Below are 23,306 nucleotides of genomic sequence, written 5' to 3'. Positions count from 1 at the left end.
TACATGCTGCTTATTACATCTATTGGAAACTTATATCTGTTTTTATTTTATTGTTTTGTTTTGATTTTCTTTTATATTCTTTCTCACTGGTTTATCCAATTCAAAGTGCTTTTCTACAAACGTAGTAGAAAATTCATTCTGTCTATAGAAAATTGTTCTCTTGAAAATGATTAGGAAAAGCCAATGATACAAAAGCATGTTTTAACATTACCAGGCTCGTGTTAGCTGCTTATTAAGAAGTATAGCCAGGTTTGCTGTAATTTTGCTGAGAAAATCCAGAGTCCTTTGAAAGACTCCATCTTTAAGGCCAGTCTTTGCTGCCCTCATGTTACAAGCCTCTTCTTCCTCTCAGGGGCACTGGGGGAGAGGCTTCGCTGCTTGAAGCAATTGCTGACGTTGTTTCTTTTGGACACTTTTCCCTCTTAAAATAGCAGGCATGGCCTTAAGCTGACACAGCCTGGAGAACGCCTGATAAGCTTTACCTGTTTTTATTTTAGCCCAACAGTCATACGAAAACAGAACTCAGATTTGACAGACCTAAATGCCAATTGCTAATTCGACTTCTAAAAAAGACACATTCCGGGCTGGCCGCAGGGGCTCATGCTTGTAATCCCAGCACTCCAGGAGGCCAAAGTGGGCAGATTACTGGAGGTCAGGAGTTCGAAACCAGCCTGGCCAACATGATGAAACCCCGTGTCTACTAAAAATACAAAAACTAGCCTGGCACGGTGGCAGATGCCTGGAATCCCAGCTGCTTGGGAGGTTGAGGCAGGAGAATCGCTTGAACCCAGGAGGCGGAGGTTGCAGTGAGCTGAGATCATGCCATTGCACTCTAGCCTGGGCAACAAGAGTGAAACTCTATCTCAAAAAAATAAATAAAAAATAAAAATATACATTTGAATCGAACATCCCTGAGTCACACGTCTTCATCACCCACGTCACCGATGCTCACACCAAGTGCTGTGTGGGGTCTGCACTGCGTCCGGGATGCCAGCCTGCTCCTGGTCTGGCCAGCCTGGGCAGCACACAGCAGCTGCAGGCCAGGCTGCTGAGACTGAGCAGGTGTGGCCCAGCCGTGCCCTAGGGCGTGAGGAAGAGACAGCCATCCTGAGGGGACGGAGGTCCCACCCAAGAGTTCTGGGGTCAGGGCAGGAACCCCACAGTGCCTGGGATGGCGTCCCAGCCCTGCTGCTTCCCTGTCGCCCTGTGATTCTGCTGGGTGGGCCCGCTAGCAAGGCTCATTCTTGTCCCCGGAGTGTTGCTGGGGGAGCTGCGGTAGTCTCGGCAGAAGCTGCTGTTTTAGGATGTCTTTGTGTGACCAGGAGCCGTTGTAAGAAACTCTGCTCTTCTCTGCTCCTGAGACGATGGGCGGGTGCCATAAGCAAGCTTCCAGTCATCTGGGTTTACTCAGAAGCTATCTAGTTAACTGCAGAAGTGAACAACAGGTTGTTCCGTGTGATCGTTTATGGGCTCTGCTGTGGGGGGAAGGGGGTGTTGAGGTCTCTGTCTTGAAGACACTCCCTGCCTCTTTCCAGCCAGTCAGGCAAATGTGAGACCAGAAGGAGCCGGCCTCCCTTCCGGGGAGACAGAAAGGCAGCATGCTGTCTGACGCTGATGTTGCTCATGCCTCCTCTCCTTGTAGAATTTCTGCTCCAGTGGCCTTCTGAGACATTAGCATTTTGGAAAGGTCCATACTTGCCCTTCACTTTTGTTCTCTGCCACAGCTTTCTTGGGTGAGGATGGTGCAGAAGACAGACTAAACACCTGTCACTTTGTTAGACAGTGTGTCCACAGGGCCCACAGCACTGAGGGACTCGCCCGGGACTCGGGTGGACACAGCACTGAGGCTCCTCACTCGCCCAGGACTCGGGTAGACACAGCACTTCCCTACCCGACCGAGGGTTGAGAAGCCACATCCAGGCAGGGAGGTGTTTGGACTACACTCAGTGCCAGGCCCTCCTCTTGTCTGACAGTGGGGCTGGCAGTGTGATCCGGGTGGTGTAGTGTAATTTTAAGGCATGCCAAAGTGTAGATGGTCACCTGGCCTTGGGGGAGGGATGCCCAGACATGGCGGACTCTGATCTCTGAGGCCGAGTGCCGGAGGCTCCATCTGTGGGTAGAGGGAACTCAGCGAGGGTGTGGGTAGATGGCGTGGTGGGTAGCATGGGCCTTCTAAGGGCAGCCAGTGCCACGAGGTCACTAGGACTGAGGCACAGGTGGAGAGAGGCTCAGCCCTGCCGACCCGGGGAGGGTCAGCACCACGGACAGCTGCCAGGTTGCCTGACTCAATGGCGCCGCGGTGGCTCCACGGGCAGCCAGTGAAGACGGTTCGTCGGCGGGAGGTGCTTGATCTCCGAGGTCGGAGCCGGCAGAGCTGAGGTCCTCCTTTGTGCTTCCACTTTAGACTGCAGGACCCGGGGCCAGTTCAACGCCTTCTCGTACCATTTCCGAGGCAGGCGGTCTCTTGAGTTCAGCTACCGGGAGGACAAGCCGATCAAGAAAGCAAGATCACAGAGAATGCCCAGGTGTGGTGGCCTCCGAGGAGACTGGGTGCAGAGGGGCCCTCGCACCACGGGCATTGGGCGGTAGGACCTGCCTCCTGCTGTGGGCCTGCGGTGAGGATGGTCCTGGCCGGGCTGCCCCGGGGTGTGCTGGGGGCCGGGCTGCCCCGGGGTGCTGGGGGCCGGGCTGCCCCGGGGTGCTGGGGGCCGGGACGCCCCGGGGTGCTGGGGGCCGGGACACCCCGGGGTGCTGGGGGCCGGGCTGCAGGCTGCATCCTGCTGTGCTGCCCACTCAGTGCCTCAGGGGAGGGGCACACCCAGGAAACCTGGAAATGGGACCCGACAGGGTCCTGCCCAGATGATATCTCCCCCTCCTCCTTTCCCACGACAGGGTCGGGAGACGCGGGGAGCATCTCAGCAACAGCACGTCAGCCTTTGGCACACGCTCAGACGCACCCGGGACAAGTGACTTCAGAGAGTTTGTTCTGGAAATGCAGAAGACCATCACAGACCTCAGAACACAGGTGAGTTGCTTGGGGCCACTGTCCCCACTCCAGGACTCCATGGTGGCACGGCCCTGCCCGGCCCTTCCGGGGACTGCTCTTTATTCTCAGGCAACTGTGCCACAGCAGCCCGCACGGGACGACCCTGGAGCCTTGCGGGTGTCGTTTCCACATGCTGAGTGGGCTGGGCCGTCTGCCACTGGTGTCCCTGGGTTTCCCAGCAGACGGGGGTCACCGGGCAGGGGCAATCCGTGTCAAACATGGAGTCTGTCCTTACGCCTCTTATTCAGGAAGAACTGAATAATCTTTCCCAGGGCAAGGAGGCATTTCCAGGTCAGGCCTCCCCGCCTGATCCAGCCTCTCCGGGTGTGAGGAAAGTCCTGGCATCTGGAGCAACCACAGGGATTTTCAGACAGGGATCTTCTCTTGGGCTCTGCAGAGATCCTGCAGAAATGAGTTCTGTCCTTCCCTTCCTGTCCCAGGAACTTATATCTGCTTTCTCTAGTGCCTGTGGTGGGGTTATCTCTGGGACTTTACCTAAGGGGGTGGAAATTGATACCTACGGCTAAAAGAAAGGAAGAGCACGCTCTCTGCTGGGGTGGATGGGATTCCCAGGGCACACAGGTCCCGGCTCTCGGCAGCACGTGGAATCTGCAAGCACAGCTCTGATCATACTCACAGGACTCTCAGCCCTGAGGTTTGAGAGAAACTTCTGTCATGTCCTAGTGTAGCCCCAAGGTAATCCCCAGCCACCGGGAGAGGTGCCCTGACTGCTTCTGTGCCTGTCCCTTATCCACTGCAGCACGTTCTCCTGTGTCTGCAGCCTGGAGACCAGATGAGTCCCCAGCAGCTGTCAGAGTGAGCAGCTTGTGGCAAGTCCTCCTGTGTCTGCAGCCTAGAGGCCAGGTGTGAGTCCCTAGCAGCTGTCACAGTGGGCAGCATGTGGCAGGTCCTCCTGCATCTGCAGCCTAGATGCCAGGTGTGAGTCCCCAGCAGCTGCCTGAGTGGACAACATGCAGTATTCACTTGGCTCCAGCTGGTACTATGAGAGAAGCAGAGACAAACCCAGGCTGACCCTTGGCATCCGTGCTGGGTCATGGGTGCCCTAGGGGTCCACAGCATTCACAAGGTCAGGCCTTATGCACAGGTGACCCTGGAGAGCAGAGCAGAGGCAGAGGGGGACCAGCTGCCCCACCTGTGTCTGCAAATGCCAACATACTATGTCTGCCCGTGCTGTTGATTCTGTCCACAATGCTGTGACTTCCCTTCCACCCTGAGGATGAATGGGCAGCTCCCTGGGTGGCAGTGCCAGGTCTAAGAAATGAGGATGTCCCTTGTGATTTCACAGCCGGTGGCAGCACAGGGTGTGTGCCATGTGCGGTCATTTCCCTGCATCTCCATGTGTGCAGAGGCATTCGTGTATCTTGGTGGCTGCTGAGGTGCACACAGGCCAGCTTTGTCACTGCTTGTCTCTGGCAGGTTGGCCGCAGACACAGAGGTGACGTGCAGGTCACCGGGGGCCTCTGCTGACCATCCCAACTGCCACCCCCAAGTGCTCTCTGGCCCCTGTGCCATTGCTCCTAAGGCCTCCCTCTTTTTTTTATGTTTTCAACTAGAAAATTCTAAGCTTTGATAACCTAAATGCCAGTTACTAATGAATGAGGCATGCGGGAAAGATGGCTTTCATTTAGGAGCCATATCTGAGGCATTTCCCAAAGTGAGTAACTGTTTGGCTGGTTAGGTCCTAGATGTCCAGCTGTCATTATGAAATGCAGAGGGGACATCCGCCTTTTCCAGCATGATGTGCACGTAGGTGAGACACCACCCGTGCACAGGCTGGGGACGACACACTAACGCCTGGCAGGAGGTCAGAGGAGATGCTTTCATGGAAATGAACGGGTGGGAGGCTTGCTTCAGCCACCGTCGCTGGCCGGTCAAAGCAGACAGCCTGGCCTGTGGCCGAACGTGCTTTATGAAAAGTCTCAGTGGAAGAACTGGGATCCATCTGATGCGTAATCCGTGCTCATTTCAGATGTACCTGACGGCTTAGGTTCCGTTGCAAGGGACAGAGAACCCCAAGCCAGGATGTTTTTAGTGAGGCACCAGTTTACTTTTCTCGCCCTCCTGAGACTGCTGGACCCTCCACAGTGCAGGGTCCCCGCTGCGACTCGGTGCTGTGCTGTGGGTGGCCTCTTCCCAAGGTCACGTCATGGCCCAGGCACTTCCGGCCACTGTCACCCTGTCTGTTCCCCATCCCTGCAAGATGAAAGAGAGGGTGTGAGGAAGGAGCCCTTCCAGGAGGCTCCTGCTCCCCCTGTGTGTGGCACGGCGGTTGGGAAGGTCACCTTCTCACGGGACACCATACTTCAGAGAAAAGCCAGCGGTGGTGTTCCTCGGAAAACAAGGCGGACTCACCCTGGGGATTCTGAGTGGCTGCCGTTCGTTCTGGCAGAAGTGCAGCTGCAGAGCGTTCCGGCATTGGGGTGCATCTCGCTCCCGTGGTCCTCTCAGAACGTCGCTTTTGTGCGCAGGTGTGTGCGCAGGTGTGTGCGCGCAGGTGATGGCACTGGCTGGCAGGAGCGTCTTCCACTGCGGCTTTTGGCCAGCGGTCTCCAGTCCGATAAGGATATTGGAGATTCTGTAAACGTTCTTCAGAAATATTCCCCTCAGATGTTGTTTATTTTAAGGCATTGTTTTCAGTGAAATAATGTCTTTTAATACAAGAGCTAAGCTGCCACTCCAAAGTGGCCAGTGAGTGAATGTCCTTTGCTCTGCCGCAGATAAAGAAGCTGGAATCCCGGCTCAGTACCACAGAGTGCGTGGACGCCGGGGGCGAGTCGCATGCCAACGACACCAAGTGGAAAAAAGACGCATGCACCGTTTGTGAATGCAAAGTGAGTGTGGGGGTCCGTATTCACTCAGGCCCTAAGCTGCAAAGTCCAAGAGCCCACACCGTCCCTCAGGTGCGTGGCCCAGATGTCAGGGCCGGGCCCTCCCCACCCGCCCACCTGCGCCGGCCCCCGTCCCGCCTTCACTCCTATGGAGGCAGCAGGGAAGCCCGGCTCTCTGTGCGCAGAGGAAGTGCTAGGAGGCCAGGATCTCGGCATGTCCACCCCGCAGAGGGCAGCAGCTACTCCTCTGTGCGGAGCCACCTGGGCAGCTCGTGTGCACTGGCTTCACCTCCCCCCAGCTATGGCAGCACTGTTCGTGCCGTGGAAAGCCACAAACGGGGTGGAGCCACTCCTCCCTGCAGAGCTGCTGGGTGAACACCGACCTTCCCATCTCCCATCAGGGCTGGGGTGTTACAGAGGTCACTGGGGGACGATCCTCCCTGCAGAAGGGAAGCCAGTGGCAGGTGGAGGTTGCCCGCTGCTGGCAGTGGACAGACGCCTGGCTGCAACCAGGCTCCAGAGAAAGCTCAGGGCGTAGTGTGAGGAGGCAGATGGTGAGGAGGGCAGGCTGGCCCCAGGCACCTCATTTGCCATGGCCACTGGGAGAGGGTGCCTCAGCGTCCCTGGGCTGCTCAGGTTTGGGAAGGACAGACCAGAGAGAGCAGAACGCTGTCCCTCCAGCCCTCTCTAGTCCCGTCCTGCTTCCTGACAATGCCCGTGCCCAGACACAGTCTGAGGGGATCCAGGTATGAGGAGGGAGGGTGTGCCCAGCCAGTGGTCCCAGCCCCTCAGGGTGAGAGGATGGTGAGCATGGACTGGAGGGCAGAACATGAGCCTCAGTGACACTTGTTATGGGGTTCCCATGAACTCGTACCTGTCTGCAATGAAATCCTCAGAGAACCACAAAACCTATGCCCACAGGGCAAGCACAGTGGGCAAGGCAGGGGCCTTGAGGAGAGGCCTGACTCTTTGCAGTGGCAGACACCCGTTCTGGAGCTGACAGGCTGTGCTCACCTGACACCTGTGCCAGAGCTGACAGGCTGTGCTCACCTGGCGGTCATCCCGGAGCTGACAGGCTGTGCTCACCTGACAGTCATCCCGGAGCTGACAGGCTGTGCTCACCTGACGGTCATCCCGGAGCTGACAGGCTGTGCTCTTTCTTCTCCAGGATGGGCAGGTCACCTGCTTCGTGGAAGCTTGCCCCCCTGCCACCTGTGCTGTCCCCATGAGCACCCCAGGGGCCTGCTGTCCAGTCTGCTTACAGAAGACAGCAGAAGAAAGGCCTTAGGCTCCTGGGAAGCTCCTCGAAGTTTGTCTGTGCCATCGTGAGATCAGGTGGCCGATGGCAGGAGCTGCAGGCTGCAGACCAGGAGACACCCAGAACTCTAAGACATTTCATGACAACGTCCAGCTGGTGCTGTTACAGAAGGCCGCGCGGGGGGCTTCCAAACAGAGCATCCTCGGAGAAGGAGGCGGAGCAGGCGCCCGAGGGGAAGCAGGCAGGAGTCCTAGCTTCACGTTAGATTTCTCAGGTTTCTATTTAACTCTTTTAAAATGAAAAATTGGTGCTACTATTAAATTGCACAGTTGAACCATTTAGGCGCCTAAATTGATTTTGCCTCACCACACTGTTTCTTTTTAAATACAGCAGGATACCTCTAAATCTCAGCCTTGCCTTGTTCAGATGCCAGGAGCAGGCAGACCTGTTGCCCACAGAGGGGGTGAGCCTCAGAGTTGCCAGGGGCCTCGCCAAAATTGGGGTTCCATCACAAGCTGTGTTTAAAAAGAAACTTGGTGTTTGGCAAACGGAACAGAACCTTCTATGAGAGCGTTCGCAGGATCACTGTCTGCGGGTGCAGGGCAAGCCCCCGGCCTCTTTCCTGGGAACCCCTAAACTCCTCCTTCCTCTGTAACATTTCACCGCGTGTCAGCATCGAATCCTAAGACAAACATTCCCGCTGCTCGAAGCAGCCATATAGCCTGGGACTCTCCATGTGTCAGCTCCTTCCACACTTGATTAGAACATTCATAAGCCACATTTAGAGACAGGTTTGCTTTCAGCTGTAACTTGCAGACATACTGCCTGGTTGTGAGCCGGATGTGAAGATCCTCCTTCGTCCCACTGTGTATCTATCTGATGATACCTGCTGAGTGGCCAACTGTGCACATCGACAGCATGGCTCCCAGCCACCCGGGCTGCGCCCACATCCTGAGCCTCCTTCCTGGCAGAGCGCAGGGAACAGTGGCCTCCAGATGGCTCTTCCCATGGGAGGAGGGGCTCAGGTGTGGGAACTTTCTAACTTCAGGTTGTGTGAGTGCGTTAAAAAAAAAAAAGAATCCCTATACCTCATTTATATTTTTAAAATGCATGATGTTTTATGAAATTTTGCCCATTTTTTAGATATTAGATATGACAGAAAACAATTTCCACTATGCAAAAGTTCTTTTAGAAGTCAGTGAAAATCAACTCTCATACCTCATGGTCTCTCTCTTCTTAATTGACCAAAACCTTCCATTTTTCTCTACGTACAAAGTGACTTGTGTTCTGAGCATCGTTTTCCCGGACACACAGGTTCCGTGCAGTACGCTGACCTGAGCACCCACCATGTGCCAGGCACCTGCTGGGCACACCAGGCAGTGAGGCCAGGCCACCTGCCTTCAGCAAGGCCCAGTGGAGGTGGTGGAGAGGAAGCCCCTGAGGTTGCGGGCAGTTTCAGTTCAGGGTGGCAGGTGTCTCGCACTGGGGCGCGAGAGACTGCCGTGGGATGAGGGAGGCAAGCTTCCTTCTGACAGGATGGGCGCATGCAGTGCCTGGTGTGATGTGTGTGTGACCCATTCGAGATGCACGTCCTCCCGAGGAGACACCCAGACCCTTCCAGCATGAGGCTTCCAGGTTGCTGTGGTGTAGATGGCATTTCACCCGTGAGGAAGGTCATTGGATTCATGTGTTTTATGTGTAAAAATGGTTACCTTGACTTCTTATCCTCATATTTGTAAATGATTGATAAAAATTTGGTGGCATTTTATGAGACAGGGACTTCTTTTCAAAGAGCAAGTCAAATGCAGTAACCAGATTGTGGAAGAGATTTCTGTAAAACAGGAAATGTGTAAGTTCGTCTAAAGCTGATGGTTATGTAAGTTACTCGGGTACTCAGAAGACAGCAGATTTGGGGTTCTGGAGGGTGTTCCGTGCCTCTTACATGCCTTGGGGGCCTCTGTGGTCTCAGCACTGCCACAGCACACAGACACACGTGCATCAGTGTGTGGTCTGGGCCAGTGACGAAGAATTGTGTTGTCTAAGCCAAAGGGGGAAGCTGACTGTGATGACCAGAAACAATCTGTAATTCAAACCAAAACGCCTGGGGAATCACCAGTTTGATACTGTGTAATCAGAAGAGTGGGCAGGGCCTGGGCGAGCGTGTCCAGAGCCGCTGTGTGGGGGTCGCTGTCACGGCGGTGGAGTGTACATATTTATTTCCTTTTCTAACTGCTCCAACAGCCAAATGCCTTTTTTATGACCATTGTATTCAGTTCATTACCAAAGAAATGTTTGCACTTTGCAATGATGCCTTTCAATTCAAATAAATGGGTCACGTTTTCAAATGGAGAATGACTATTTTTTTTACCTGAAACCAGTACATAAAGCTAAAACTTTTCCAGGTGAGATCAAAAGCCTGAGAAGGGAAGGAGGTAGGTCCAGGAAGAAGCCCCAGATCTGTCCTAGTTACTAATCATTTTGTACAAAAAATGTGAAAAATTTTTTCAAAAAAGAAGGTATTAGATAAAGTGGACTTCTTTTTCTAAAGTAGCTAGGATGCTCTAGCCTGACTGAACTTTGGCAGGTGGGCATGAGCTCTTGGAAGAAACCTCTGGCCATGAAGTGCCCTTGCCTCCTGGAATTTTTGTGCCTTGGACAAGGGCATTTATTTGTCAGAGAGAAATGTACAAGCAACTCACACACCAAGGTGTCTGTGATGGGCAGATGCTTTCCCAAATCAAGAGCTCAGGTCAGGAGGCCACAGTGCATGGAAGAGACACTCCCTCTCCAGACCTGAGCCATGTATGGCTCTGGGGCCAGAAGTTGGGGATCACAGGTGACAACCGCTGAGCCCCTCAGGCTGTGCCTGGTGGGAGAGAGGATGCTGCTCTAAAGGAAGCTGGAACGGATTCTAGGGCATCTTTTTTTTTTTTTTTTTTTTTTTGAGATAGAATCTCACTGGGTTGCACAGGCTGGAGGGCAGTGGCACGATCTTGACCCAAGTGCAACCTCCGCCTCCTGGGTTCAAGCGATTCTCCTGCCCCAGCCTCCCGAGCAGCTGAACTACAGGTGTGTGACACCACGCCTGGCTAATGTTTTGTATCTTTAGTAGAGATGGGGTTTCACCAGGTTGGCCAGGATGGTCTCGATCTCCTGACCTCGTGATCTGGCCAACTCTGCCTCCCAAAGTGCTGAGATTACAGGTGTGAGCCACCACGACCAGCCCCCAGGGCATCTTTATAGGGCCTAGAAAAACACCACTTGCCTATATCAGGAGAAAAATGAAATATTAAGGAAAACTAAATACTACGTTATTAAAATGGCTAAATCATCCAAATTAGAATGAGAAATTGAGCTGCTTTCATGGAATGTTTATGAACATGAAATGAGCACTCCTCAGCCAACAAAAAACAAATTAGGTGCTCGTCTGTCACCAGAGAATGAGTGTCATATACCAGTTTTAGTTTAACTGAAATGCCTAATGCAAAACCAGCAAAAGTTAATGTGTCTTGTTTTGATAATACGTAGGACACACTGAAACATTTCTACTGCTTTTTGTTATTAACACTTAATACCTGTTTCTAGTGTAGAAAATTATATGTCAAATGACATGAACACAGGCCTGCCTGGGAGATGGAGCAGGACCGCCACAGTGACCGTCTCAGTGAGCCAAGTCATACAGTTGCTCAGTGTTCCGATGCATAGTAAAGCTACGTTCATATTATGCTGTGGTCTAATACGTGCACAAACGCATTATGTCTAAGAAATGTACATACCTTAATTTAAAAATACTTTATTGCTAAAAATAGTGAATGATCACCTGACCTTCAGTGAACTGTCATCTCTGCTGATGGAGGGTCTGATCTTGATGTTAATGGCTGCTGACTGATTGGTGGTTGTTGAAAGTTGGGGTGGCTGTGTCAAGTTTCAGAAAGTAAGACAAAGTGGAGCTTCCTGCATGGGTTTAGTTTTACTTTCATGAAAGATTTCTTTGTAGCAAGGGATGTTGTTAGATAGCATCTTACCCACAGAATTACTTATTTCAACATTGGGGTCAGTTCCCCTGCTGCTGTTTTATCACCTGAGTTTATGGAATATTCTAAAGCCTATGTTGTCATTTCAAGCGTGTTCACAGCATATTCACCAGGAGTACGTTCCATCTCAAGAAACCACTTGCTTTGCTCATCCCTAAGAAGCAACTCCTCATCCATTCAAGATTGATCATGAGATGGTAGCAATTCAGTCCCATCTCGAGACTCCTCTCCTAATTCTCTTGCTGTTTTCACCACATCTGAAGTTACTGCCTCCACTGAAGTCTTGAACCCCTCACAGTCATCCATGAGGGCTGGAATCAACTTTTTTTTTTAACAGGCACACTAGTTGGTGTGTATATTTTGACCATCTCCCATGGATCACAAATGTTTTTAATAGCATCTAGAGTGGTGAATTCTTTCCCCCAATTAAAGTAATGGAATTACTTTACCCCAATCCATTAGAAGAATCACTAGCTACGGGAGCTACAGCCTAATGAGATTATTTCTTACCTGAAAGTCAAAATTGTGCCTTGATCCGTGAGCTGCAGAACGGATGTTGTGTCAGCAGGCATGAAAACAACATTCATCTCCTTGAACATCCCCATCAGAGCTTTTGGGTGACCAGGTGCACCATCAATGAGCAATAGTATTTTGAAGAGAATCCATTTTTCTGAGCAGTAGGTCTCAAGAGTAAGCTTAAAATATTCAGTAAATCATGCTGTAAACAGATGTGCTGTGGTCCAGGCTTTGTTCTTCCATTTATAAAGCACGGGCAGAGTAGATTTAGCATAATTCTTAAAGACCCAAAGATCTTCAGGAGTAAATGAACATCGACTCCAACTTAAAGTCACCAGTTGCACCAGCCCATAACAAGAGAGTCACCCTGTCCTCTGAAGCTTTAAAGCCAGGCATTGACTTCTCCTCCCTAGCTATGAAAGTCCTAGATGGCATCTTCTTCCAACAGAAGGCTGTTTGGTCCACACGGAAAATCCGTAGTTGAGTGTAGCCATCTTCGTCAACGATCTTAGCTGGATCTTCTGGAGAACTTGCTGCAGCTTCAGGTCAGCACTTGTGGCTTCTCCCTGTACTTTTATGCTTTGGAAACAGCTTCTTTCCTTCAACCTCAGAACCAACCTCTGCCAGCTTCAGAATCTTTTTCTGCAGCTTCCTCACCTCTCTCAGCTTTCATAGAATTGAATGGAATTAGGACCTTACTCTGTGCTAGGCTTTGGTGTAAGGGAATGTTGTTTCTGACTTACCTTGATTCCAGACCATTCAAACTTCCATGTCAGCCATAAGACTGTTTCCCTGATTCTTTCATTCCGTTCAGGAACTTCTTGGCATTAACGACTTGATCATTTGGCACAAGAGGCCTGGCTTTTGACCGTTTTCAGCTTTCGACATGCCTTCCTTACTGAGCTTAATCATGTTTAACTTTTGATTTCAAGTGACAGACATGTGACTCTTCCTTTCCCTTGAACACTTAGGGATCATTGCAGGATTATTAATTGGTCTAATTGCAATATTATTGTGTCTCAAGGAATAGGGAGGTCTGAAGAGAGGGAGAGTAACCCATTCAGGGCCCAAAGCAATTAATAGTAACCTCAAAGATCACTGATCACAGATCACCATAACAAATATCATGAGAAAGCTTTGAAATATTGCAAGAATTACCAAAATGTGCCAGAAACACGAAGTAAGCACATCACTGGAAAAAATGGTCCCAACAGATTTGCTCCACACAGGGTTACCACAGACCTTTAATTTGTAAAAAAAAAAAAAAAAAAAAAAAAAAATACAGTATCTGTGGGCTGGGCACAGTGGCTCATGCCTATAATCCCAGCACTTTGGGAGGTCGAGATGGATGGATCACCAGAGGTTAGGAGTTTGAAACCAGCCTGGCTAACATGGTGAAAACTTTTCTCTACTAAAATTACAAAAAAGTAGCTGGGCGTGGTGGCTGGCACCTGTAGTCTCAGCTACTCAGGAGGCTGAGTCAGGAGACTCGCTTGAACCCGGGGAAGCGGAGGTTGCAGTGAGCCAAGATTGCATCTTTGCACTCCAGCCTGGGTGACAAGAGTAAGACTCCGTCTTAAAAGCAGAAAGAGAGAGACACAAAATGCAGTGTCTGTGAAGTGCAATAAATCCAAACGTGGAATGAGTTGTGCCTATGGTTTTTGTTCAAGTTCACTACATGTCTTCCCAAATGTTTTCCGACAAAGTTTCAGGAAGGCATCTGATTTGCACCCACCGAGCTTCAGGTAAGTTTTTCTGGTGAACCCAATTTATCACCACCCACACCTCTAGTCATGACACTCTAGAATCTCGGAGATGGGATAGACGAGTGAGCAAAGTGTATTTGCAAAAGAGTCATCTCTTCCTAAGCTATCACCTGCTTTCAGTTTATCCAAGTCCCCACCATGTGACCAGTTGGGAGCCTCCGCTTGAACGGATTTAAGGCTATCCCGTAATTACAGATGAGGAACAATGGTCCCAGAGGGCAGGTCACGTTGCCCCAGGCCACCCAACAAATGAGAGCCTGAGCAGCGTCCGCCCAGCCCCCGGCTGCTGCACACAGCTGTGAGCATTGTGCAGCAGGGGCAGGGTCGAGACACAATTCTGCTCCGATGCCCTGGCCAGCTCATATCCTCCGGGGTATGCACACCGCTGTTAGGAAACGCACCCAGTCCTGGCCCCTTGGCTTAGTCCTGCGGATGGGCTGCCATTCCAGTTGTCCTTAACGTCCTAGCGACTGTGACAAAGGCTCTGAACAGTCACTACAGTTAACGGTTTTCATGTACTAAATGTTAAGCCTTTGTGCTTAAAATCTTCACGTTGTAGTTTTACTTTCACTTATGTTTATGGTAACAAACAGTCTCACATCCCAAATCTGGGGATATTGACAGGCAGTTAGCATGTTCGAATCTGGAAGATTCCTGAAACTCCAGTAATGACTGTTTTTGTGTTTGTGGGATTTATTAAAAATAACTCTGGCTGGCTGGGCGTGGTGGCTCATGCCTGTAGTCCCAGCACTTTGGGAGGCTGAGGTGAATGAATCACCCGAGGGCAGGGGCTGGAGACCAGCCTGGCCAACATGGTGAAAAACCGTCTCTACTAAAAATACAAAAATTAGCTGGGCATGGTGGCGCGCTCCTGTAATCCCAGCTACTTGGGAGGCTGAGGCAGAATTGCTTGAGCCTGGGAGGCAGAGGGTGCAGTGAGCCGAGGTCGTGCCATTGACCTCCAGCGTGGACGCCCAGAGCAAAGCTCCGTCTCAGACAGCCACCACCACCTCGGCCTGTGTTCGCCATCACCACATCTGGGTTTTCTGCTCCAGCTGTGGGGACTCCAGAGGGTGGAAGCCAAGGTTGAAAGCCCGACTGTCCTTCCCAGCATCGTGAGCATTTCCCTAACTTAACAAAGTGAGCCTTTTCCGTGATAACTCTGGATGCCACCCTTGTGCTCCAGTACAACACCGCCAGGAAACCACAGTTTTCAGGAACAGCTGTGTGATCACTGGTTTGGCGTTGCTGAAAATAGAAGGGAACACTGTGTGCCCTTTATCAGTCGCAATGACTGTTCACATACGAACGGTAAATTGTGTGGCTTTTCTATTACTGTGGTTTGGGAAAGAGAAGGAATAAGAATCTTTTGATTTTCATTATTATTATTTTTCTTTTCTGGCCATGAGCATGATCTTAAGTGACATGGAAAACTTTATTTTCAGTGTGTTTCATTAAAAACACATCTCCTTAATGGCTATTCACCCACAGTTGAGAGCCCGACGTTAAGTGAGGTCACATGCTTTTAAACTTGCCTGCTTCCCTCCCAGCATGCCAGCTGCTTCTCCTGTTGTTTTGTCTTCAAGAAGCAGACTCAGGACATGGGCTTGGAGCTCTGCTGAGTGACTAGTATGCAGCTGCTTTTAGAGGAAGTTCCTGGAAAACAGTCGTGTTTGTCTTCTTTAAAAATTACTGCACCAGAAATTAACTCAGAGAATGACTACCGGTCATGATTTCTCATGGTTCAGCGAGTGTAAGTAAAAGCAGGGTGTTTGGTGCCCGGTTGTGTCCAGGTGCTCTGTGGAAACTCGGGGCCCGAGCTTGCCGGGAAGGCTCTGGGCTGGGCTGGGTCCTGTGGCCTCCATCGCCTCAGCATCCAGCCTCCCATGCCCTGCAGGTGAAGCAGGTGGCTAAAACAGGTAAGGAAGTGGTCATTTTATTTGGCCAGGAGCTGCGGCAGCATAGATGCCTCAACAGCAGAGCTCCCAGACAAATAAAACCCTGGCCCTTTTAAAGGCTCACAGCCTGAAAGGTGCACATGTGAGAGGGCGGAGAGTGTGGGGGAGGTGACTCAGGTGGGGGGTCTAATCCTGATTAAGAACAGTACCTTCCTTGGAAAATTCCTCCATGTCCTATCTGTGATCTTAGATGGGATTGTGGTTAGGGGGAGGGGGTTTAATCCTTTGGACCTGGCCACTGGCATTGCCAGCAGATCCCTTCTCTGGCTGACTTTTAACTTCTCCTTTTGAGATGCAGTGTAGAAGGGAAATGGCCTTAGAAGCTCAAGAGGAGGGGTCTTCTTCCTCACAGGAATTGCTGGACCCAACACTTGAACCCACTGCTTCTGACCCTGCGTCTGGTACCCTCTTCACCTTATTAAACATAGAGAAACAACATCTACATTGAATGAAAACTTTGATTTGTCCCATGCTAGTCCTGAAACACGGATAGATTGCAGTCATTGGAAGCTCCACCTCCTAAGACAAAATCCTGTAATTTTAGAAACCTAAGTGCTTAAAATAAAATGACTGCAATTTATTAGCTCTATGGTCTTTGTCAACTCGAACTACCTTTCCAAATCTTTTTTCCTTTGTAAACCAGAGATAATCACGCCGTCCACTTTGCGAGTGTGCCTACAGATGAGACGTTCCGGCCATGGTGCCCACTGAGGCAGAGGAGTTTCATTCTCCTTTTCTGGTCAGGTAAGCACAGCCTCGCCCCTAGAGCCCTCAGGCTCAGAGACCCTCCGCAGATCCCATAATTACTTTTAGAAAAACACAGAGACTTACTCCTGTTTTCACACAGCAGGGAAAGGAGAAGATTCTGGACTTCTGCCCTGACTTCCTAGGCTGCCTGATAGTGAAGGCGAAACAGCACCTTCGGACCCAGAACATCTGGCAGTTAGAGGCCAGTGGCCACTAGCCCAAGCCTTGCGGACGCCAGGAATGTGGTTACAGAAGACGGTGCCCCTGGGCCCAGCAGGCACCTTCCAGACCTGGGGGCAGCCCTCCCCAGCACCCCTCCTTCCTGCACGACTGAATTCCCCCAGGCATTCCGAACGCCTTTCCAGCCTTTGCGTTGGTCCAGCCTGTCTTCTCCTCCCCTGGTCCTTGATATCTGAAATATCTCTGTATCTCCACATCGTCCACGGTGACTCATCTCCGGGGAAGGCGTCCAGGGTGAGCCTGGGTCCGGCTTCGCTGCCCACTGGGAGTCTCTGCCCACTGCCCACAGTACAGTCTCCTCCCAGCTAGATGTAAACTCCTGGGGAACAAGCACAGCTCACCTGAGCTTAGCTCCACCATCCTTACCTTCACTCAAAAACTCAAAATTACAGCTGATTCTGTCCCGGTGAGCTTTTTGGTAGTGGCTCTGTGACTTTTTTTTTTTTTTTTGAGATGGAGTCTCCCTCTGTCTCCCTGTTTAGAATGCAGTGGCACCGTCCTGGCTCATTGCAACCTCCACCTCCCAAGTTCAAGTGATTTCCTGCCTCCACCTCTGGAGTGGCTGGGATTACAGGCACCCACCACTATGTTCAGCTGATTTTTGTATTTTTAGTAGAGACCGGGTTTCACCATTTGGACCAGGCTGTTCTGGAACTTGTGACCTCAGGTGATCCGCCTGCCTTGGCCTCCCAACGCACGGAGATTACAGGTATGAGCCCCTGCGCCCAGCTCCATGACTTTTTAAAGTGAAAATATTTGCTTGTAGCCTGAGAGCCACAGAGTCTTCTTTTTTTTTTTTTTTTTTCAAATAATGCACCTGAAGCCATGAGATTTGGGTGAGCTCCATTGCTGTTAATTGCTGTTTGAGCTCAGACAAGTTATGTAACTCATTCAAGACTCAATTTTCAGCTATAAAATTGTTTACCTAATAAGAATTTTTTGGCCAGGTGTGGTGGCTCATGCCTGTAATCCCAGAAGTTTGGGAGGCCGAGGCTAGAGGAGTGCCTGAGCTCAGGACTGCAAGACCAGCCTGAGTAATAAGGTGAAACCCCATCGCTACCAAAATTACAAAAAAAAAAAAAAAAAAAAAAAAAAATAGGCCAGGTGGCTTCTGCCTATAAGTCCCAGATACTCTGGAGGCTGAGTTGGGAGAATCACTTGACCCCACAAGGCAGAGATTTTGACAGAGGAAGACTTTGTCTCAAAAAAGAAAAAAAGAAAACAGAATCTTCTATTTGAATAAGATAAATGTCAGGAAAAAATTTTTAAAAAGTATATAGCCGCCCGAGCGGCTGGGGGGCGGGAGCGGCTTGTTGGGCAGAGCCCCCGTGTACTGCACCCAGATTCCCGCAGGCAGCCCCTTCCCCACAAAGAAAGAGTAGGTCCGGTCCCACCCTCCGAGGGGTCCCAGGACCACAGCTCCGTCATCTGTGAGGATATAGCTAGAAAAACGCTCTCCTGGATGCTCCAGAACCGCCTGTCTTGTGGACTCTGGATAAATGCCCCCCTGGTCTCGTGTGTGGAAGGAGCCGGAGCTTTGCCCAGGGCCTTGTCACGCTCTCAGCATGGATGGGCACCAGGGCAACCCCGGCTTGGTGGCAGAGACATCGCAGGTCCAAGTTAGCAATGATCTTTCCTCTTGCCAGCTCTTCCTTCCCTTGTTCACTCAGCTAACAGGAGCCCGGCTCTGTACTCCTAGCTCTGACCAAGGTACAGACATCAAATAGGCAAGACTACAGGCAGGTTAGATGTAGACTGGCTGCAGGCTGTGTACAGACTCAGTACAGACCAATACAGGCTAAATACAGAACATAAATAGACGACACACGGACTATAGACCAGACAGAGATTCGGTATAGACTATGTGCAGCCCGAATATCGAAGATAAGGACCAGGTGCAGGTGTAGACCGGACACGGATTAGATACGTTCAGCCCGTATAGCACAGATACGGACCAGGTGTAGACTGGACACTGATTAGGGACATTCAGCTCATATAGCGCAGATACAGACCAGGTGTAGACTGAACGCTGATTAGATACATTCGGATTAGATGTAGACTGGATGTATTAATAGACGAAGTGGAAAGAAGATATTGACTAGATAAAGGCTGTATATAGACGACTAGATAAGACCTAGAGACAAGATGTAGAGTCCACACTGACAATTCATGAGACGACACAGACCGAAGACACCTGAGACACTGAATGGATAGTGACTGGGTGTAGACGAGATACACCCTCGATGCAGACTAGACATAGATTAGACTAGGTGTAGAGGGGATACTGGCTAGATACATGCAGGCTAGATGTAGACTGCATATGGATGAGGTATTGAGTAGATATAGACTGTGTATGGATGAGGTATTGACTAGTATAGACTGCATATGGATGAGGTATTGACTAGTATAGATTGCATATGGATGAGGTATTGACTAGATATAGACTGCATATGGATGAGATATTGAATAGATATAGACTGAATATGGGTGAGGTATTGACTAGTATAGACTGGGTATGGATGAGGTATTGACTAGTATAGACTGCGTATGGATGAGGTATTGACTAGTCTAGACTGCGTATGGATGAGGTATTGACTAGTATAGACTGCGTATGGATGAGGTATTGACTGGTGTAGACTGTGTATGGATGAGGTATTGACTAGTATAGACTGAATATGGGTAAGGTATTGACTAGTATAGACTGCATGTGGATGAGATATTGACTAGTATAGACTGTGTATGGATGAGGTATTGACTAGTATAGACTGCGTATGGATGAGGTATTGACTAGTATAGACTGCGTATGGATGAGGTATTGACTAGTATAGACTGCGTATGGAAGAGGTATTGACTAGATACAGACCGCATGTAGACTAGACAGCCTAGACGTGGACTGGCCGGAGGCTGTGCTGGGTTCTGCTCCACTGAGGAGCCTGGAGAAAGAGGACGGATGGGTGTAGTGTTGGATTGTGTGACGAATGTGGTGAGGAGGGCACAGAACCACACAGGGCCACACAGCAGGGGCTCCTTGCTCCGATTGGAAGTGAAGAAAACCTCTTGGCAGTGAGAAGCCTGGAACAGGGCTGGGGCAGCCACTGGAGGGGAGGGTGACATCGTATCCCAGGTGGAAGGGCCTCAGGGCTCCAGGAGAGTCCACAACTAAGCAGGGTCCAACAGCCTCAAAGAACTCAAACATTGTTTTCTGAGTGCCCTGGGGAAGCCCTGGCAGGGCTGAAGAGGAAGTGCTTCTGAGTGGAACGCACAACGGGCAGCCTTTGTCAGTCAAGGCTGGGGACGGATCCCCTAGAGCTGTAGAAGAGGGCACCATCCTTTCCACTCCCTGATGGGGAGGAGGGGCCAAGAGGGGCTCTGGAGTAAGCAGTGTGTCCTGTGAGCACAAAGGTGTCTGGTGAAACATCAGCAGGAGACAGGAGAGAAGGGGACTCCGCAGGCGAACAGGAGCCTCGGGTTGGCTACAGGGGAGTCAGCTTCAAGGCCACCAGGTACAAACGGCAGCAGCTTCACTTGCCCAGACGTCATTGTGATGAATCACCCTCCTCCAGACTCATTACCTCCGCTGGCTGGAAAACCCTCACCATAAATATACAAACCTACTCTGGCTGCCGTGTGGATCCAGCTCCCAAAGCCGCACGGCGGGCAGCCTGCCTAGCTGCAAGCCATAACTCGGGGGCCTTTGCTTTGTCTATTAGCCTTGCTTCTGTGGGCGTTTGTCATTTGGCATCATCCACACCCACCTAAGCCCTGGTTAGGGCATGCCTTGCTGGTGCAACGGGGCTTCCACCACCTCGCTCTCTGGCTGGTTCTGTCCTGAGACCCCAGAGCTGACCTGAGATGCCTGCAATCATGCCAGCATTAGATGGTTACTCTGAGAGAGACGTCACAGTCAGCCACTGCACGTTTTTTTTTTTTTTTTTTTTTTCCTTAGGACACTTTCTGGAGAGAAGGTTTTGATGGGGAAAGGTAGGAGAACATTTGTGTGTCTATGCACTGTCAGCAAAAATGAGGCTTCAGGCCAAGGGCTGCGAAAATGCAAGGTTCCCAAAGTGGCAGTCACGTAAGATGGACCCCGCCATCACCTTCTGGGCTACTGAGAAGATAATCACGTCTGGAACCGGCTAACGGCACTAATCGTTAGCAGGGACTCCGGGAAGCAGATGAGCAGACTTCACGGCCTGCTGTGTGCGCACCTTAGCCCACGCTGCCGCCTGCCTGGGAGCCTGCACCCCCGGAGTCTTCCTGCGGACCACCCTGGGTGGTGCACATGTGGTCATCACTGGGCACAAGAAGCTTTGGTTCTGTAATGAAGGCCCCTTTAATAAATGATGCTCCTTGAGGGTGGGTCAGTGTCTTGTTCACCTCTTTATCCCCAGATTTAGCACAACGACAGCCCCAAAGTGGCCATGGACCTTTGACCAAATGACATGTCCGTGCTTCAGGGAGCTTCACTGATCAGAACAGACATGAGTGACTGCAGAAAGGTGACCTGGACGTCTGTAACCCCAAGAGAGGGCGAGACGGCTATGTCATCAGCCGGCAGGCAGCCTTGGTCAGCTGTTTGTGTGACGATGTCCTGTCTTACTGCTGGGCCTTACCAGTGAGTTCCCTGCTGGAGCCGTGGCAGTTTGAGTTGAGGATATTTTACATCAATCACCGAACTGCACAAAAGTTGGAACTTCACCAAGGGACCAGCTCAGACCTGACTGACTGCAGAGCCGCCCTCTGCTCTCCCTGGATGTCAGGCAGCCTCCTCCTCTCGCCTGTCCTGGGAGCATCTAACAAAGATCTAATACCTGGTATCTAAAAGGAGCTTAACTCAGCAAGCGAAAGATAAATAACCCCATTAAAAACCGGGCAAAGGACGTGAATGGACACTTCTCAAAAGAAGAAATACAAGCAGCCAACGCATGCATGGGAAACGTTTCGCATCACCGATCATCACAGAAATGCAGCTCAGAGCCACAGCCAGCCACCACGTCACAGCAGTCAGAGCGGCTGTTAGTAAAAAATCAGAAAGTGGCAGATGTGGGTGAGGATGCAGAAAAGGACACACTGACACACTGGTGGTGGGAACACGGATCAGTCCAGCCACTGTGGGAAGCACTTTGGGGAATTCTCAAAGAACTCTGAGTTGAACTACCATTCAACCCAGCAATCCCATTACTGGGTGTGTGCCCATAGGAAAATGGATCATCCTACCAAGAGGACACATGCACCCACATGTTCACTGCAGCATTTTCACAACGGCAGAGCTTCAGAATCAACCCTGGCGCCCATCACTGGAAGATCAGATCAAGATCATGTGGTACACACCATGGAATACTATGCAGCCATAAAACAAAACAAAATTTGTTCTTCCACAAGTAAAAGACGTGGCGCTGAGAGAGGGAAACTGGCCTGCTCCCAGTTCCAGAGCCAGGTAACTCCGCCCTGGAGGAAAGCCCAGCTTAATTTGCGTGTGGGGCCCTTCGAGTGGATTTCTAGAACCTGATGGCAGTTCAGAACGGCAGGGAGCCTGACTCTCTTTTCTCTCTCCTTCTCTGGCTCTCTCCATCCCCTGCCCCACCCTCCCAACACACCCCCTCTCCGCCCTCAGCAGGAGCAACGCTAATCACAGCTGGGCGCATGGTTAAATCCCGGACTGAAGTCATTTGTTGACCTGTGAGAACATTCACATTGCATTTCAGTCAATGTCACTCTTAATTGCCGAGCAGAAGGCTTTGCAGTCTTTGTTTACAATTCCTTCTAGAGTAATTAAAATAATAATTAAGACATTTCTATTCTTGTTAAATTTAAAAAATTCTTCTTTTATTAATGATGGGATAAAGTCAATAGCTTTTATACTAAAGGCCTACGCCTCTTGTAAAAAGTCATGGAAGTTGACATTTTAGAAAATATCTAGAGGGAAAATACATTTTTTTAAGCTTATAATTGTGCCCATCGTCAAAGCCAAAATTCCTCTTGGCAGCCTGTGTTTGAAACGAGCCCTGGTGTGTGTGTCCTTCCGTCTGTCTGGCTGCCTGTGCGGCGGGGCCTGCCTCGCTGTCCCGGGACCCCGGAGCCTCAGCTCAGGCACAAGGTCCAGCACTCCCAGCAGAAGGCTGGACGGAGAGTCCACCCAGCGTGCTCGCTCTCCCTAGACGTTTCCAGCCACAAGTTTAAAAACTCAGTCGGAACTGGCTTCTCACTGTTCACTTCTGAATTACCAGAACCTCTCTTGGGAGTTGCTGACTGACCAAGATTTGGTGTAGGAATTGTTCTATTCATTTGGTGACACTGGCTCACAGGCATGAACAGTTACTGAACTGACTTCCCCTCTCTTTCTCTTTCTTTGTCTTCCTCTCTCATAAGAGCAGAGACTTAAGGAGACCAGATGTCCCTCCCTCTCCCAGCAGGAGGTGTGGGGATGGTGTCTGCTGCTTTTGGGCTGAGTATGGGAAAGTGGGGAAGGGCAGTTCCAGGGCCAGCGCTTCTGGACTTGGGCCCGGGTTCCTCCGCCCCAAGGCTGTCCCAGGCCCACAGGGTCTCTGTCCTCTTGAGAGATGAGGATGAGGAAGCCCAGACATCCCGAACAGCTGAGGAGGGCTAAATTCCCCATGTGAAATGGGAAGGCATTTCTGTCACCAAAGCTCTCCAGGAGCGAGTCCTCAGGAAGCCGCAGCTCTGGCCCCATAGAGGAAACGCTCTCAGAGTGACCCACATGTCCCTCAGTGCAAAAAAGGACCTGCAATCAAATAGCAGATTCTTTTTGTCTTTCGGTTTTCTTTTCTCTGATTGTGGATAGTTTTCAATTCTGGTGAGCACAGGTTAGAAAATTCCATCCCAAGCAGTGATCATGATTGCTGCCTTGAATCTTTTTGTGATAGATAAACAG

At 50.7% G+C, this 23,306-nt stretch overlaps 1 protein-coding gene and 1 long non-coding RNA gene across 3 annotated transcripts in view; both read left to right on the top strand.

Moving 5' to 3' along the window:
- The window catches only part of PXDN (peroxidasin), a 101,734-nt gene extending 92,229 nt beyond the window's left edge, over positions 1-9,505 (top strand). For both annotated transcript variants that reach the window (XM_039477059.2, XM_074393418.1), the window contains 4 exons: positions 2,405-2,525; positions 2,893-3,025; positions 5,785-5,898; positions 7,064-9,505. In XM_039477059.2, the coding sequence (XP_039332993.1) occupies positions 2,405-2,525; positions 2,893-3,025; positions 5,785-5,898; positions 7,064-7,183 (488 nt within the window). In that variant the 3' untranslated portion in view covers positions 7,184-9,505. The remainder of the gene's footprint in view (positions 1-2,404; positions 2,526-2,892; positions 3,026-5,784; positions 5,899-7,063) is intronic.
- A 5,276-nt stretch (positions 9,506-14,781) lies between these two features.
- LOC141583575 (uncharacterized) lies at positions 14,782-17,504 on the top strand. Its single transcript, XR_012516231.1, has 3 exons — positions 14,782-15,222; positions 16,071-16,171; positions 16,275-17,504. It is a non-coding gene; the product is annotated as an uncharacterized LOC141583575 (long non-coding RNA).
- Positions 17,505-23,306: the final 5,802 nt, after the last annotated feature.

The sequence above is a fragment of the Saimiri boliviensis genome, chromosome 1, assembly GCF_048565385.1.
Source record: "Saimiri boliviensis isolate mSaiBol1 chromosome 1, mSaiBol1.pri, whole genome shotgun sequence".
In the NCBI taxonomy this organism is placed as follows: domain Eukaryota; kingdom Metazoa; phylum Chordata; class Mammalia; order Primates; family Cebidae; genus Saimiri; species Saimiri boliviensis.
The sequence above is the reverse complement of the archived record's forward strand: the minus strand, read 5'-3'. Positions and strand labels throughout refer to the sequence as shown.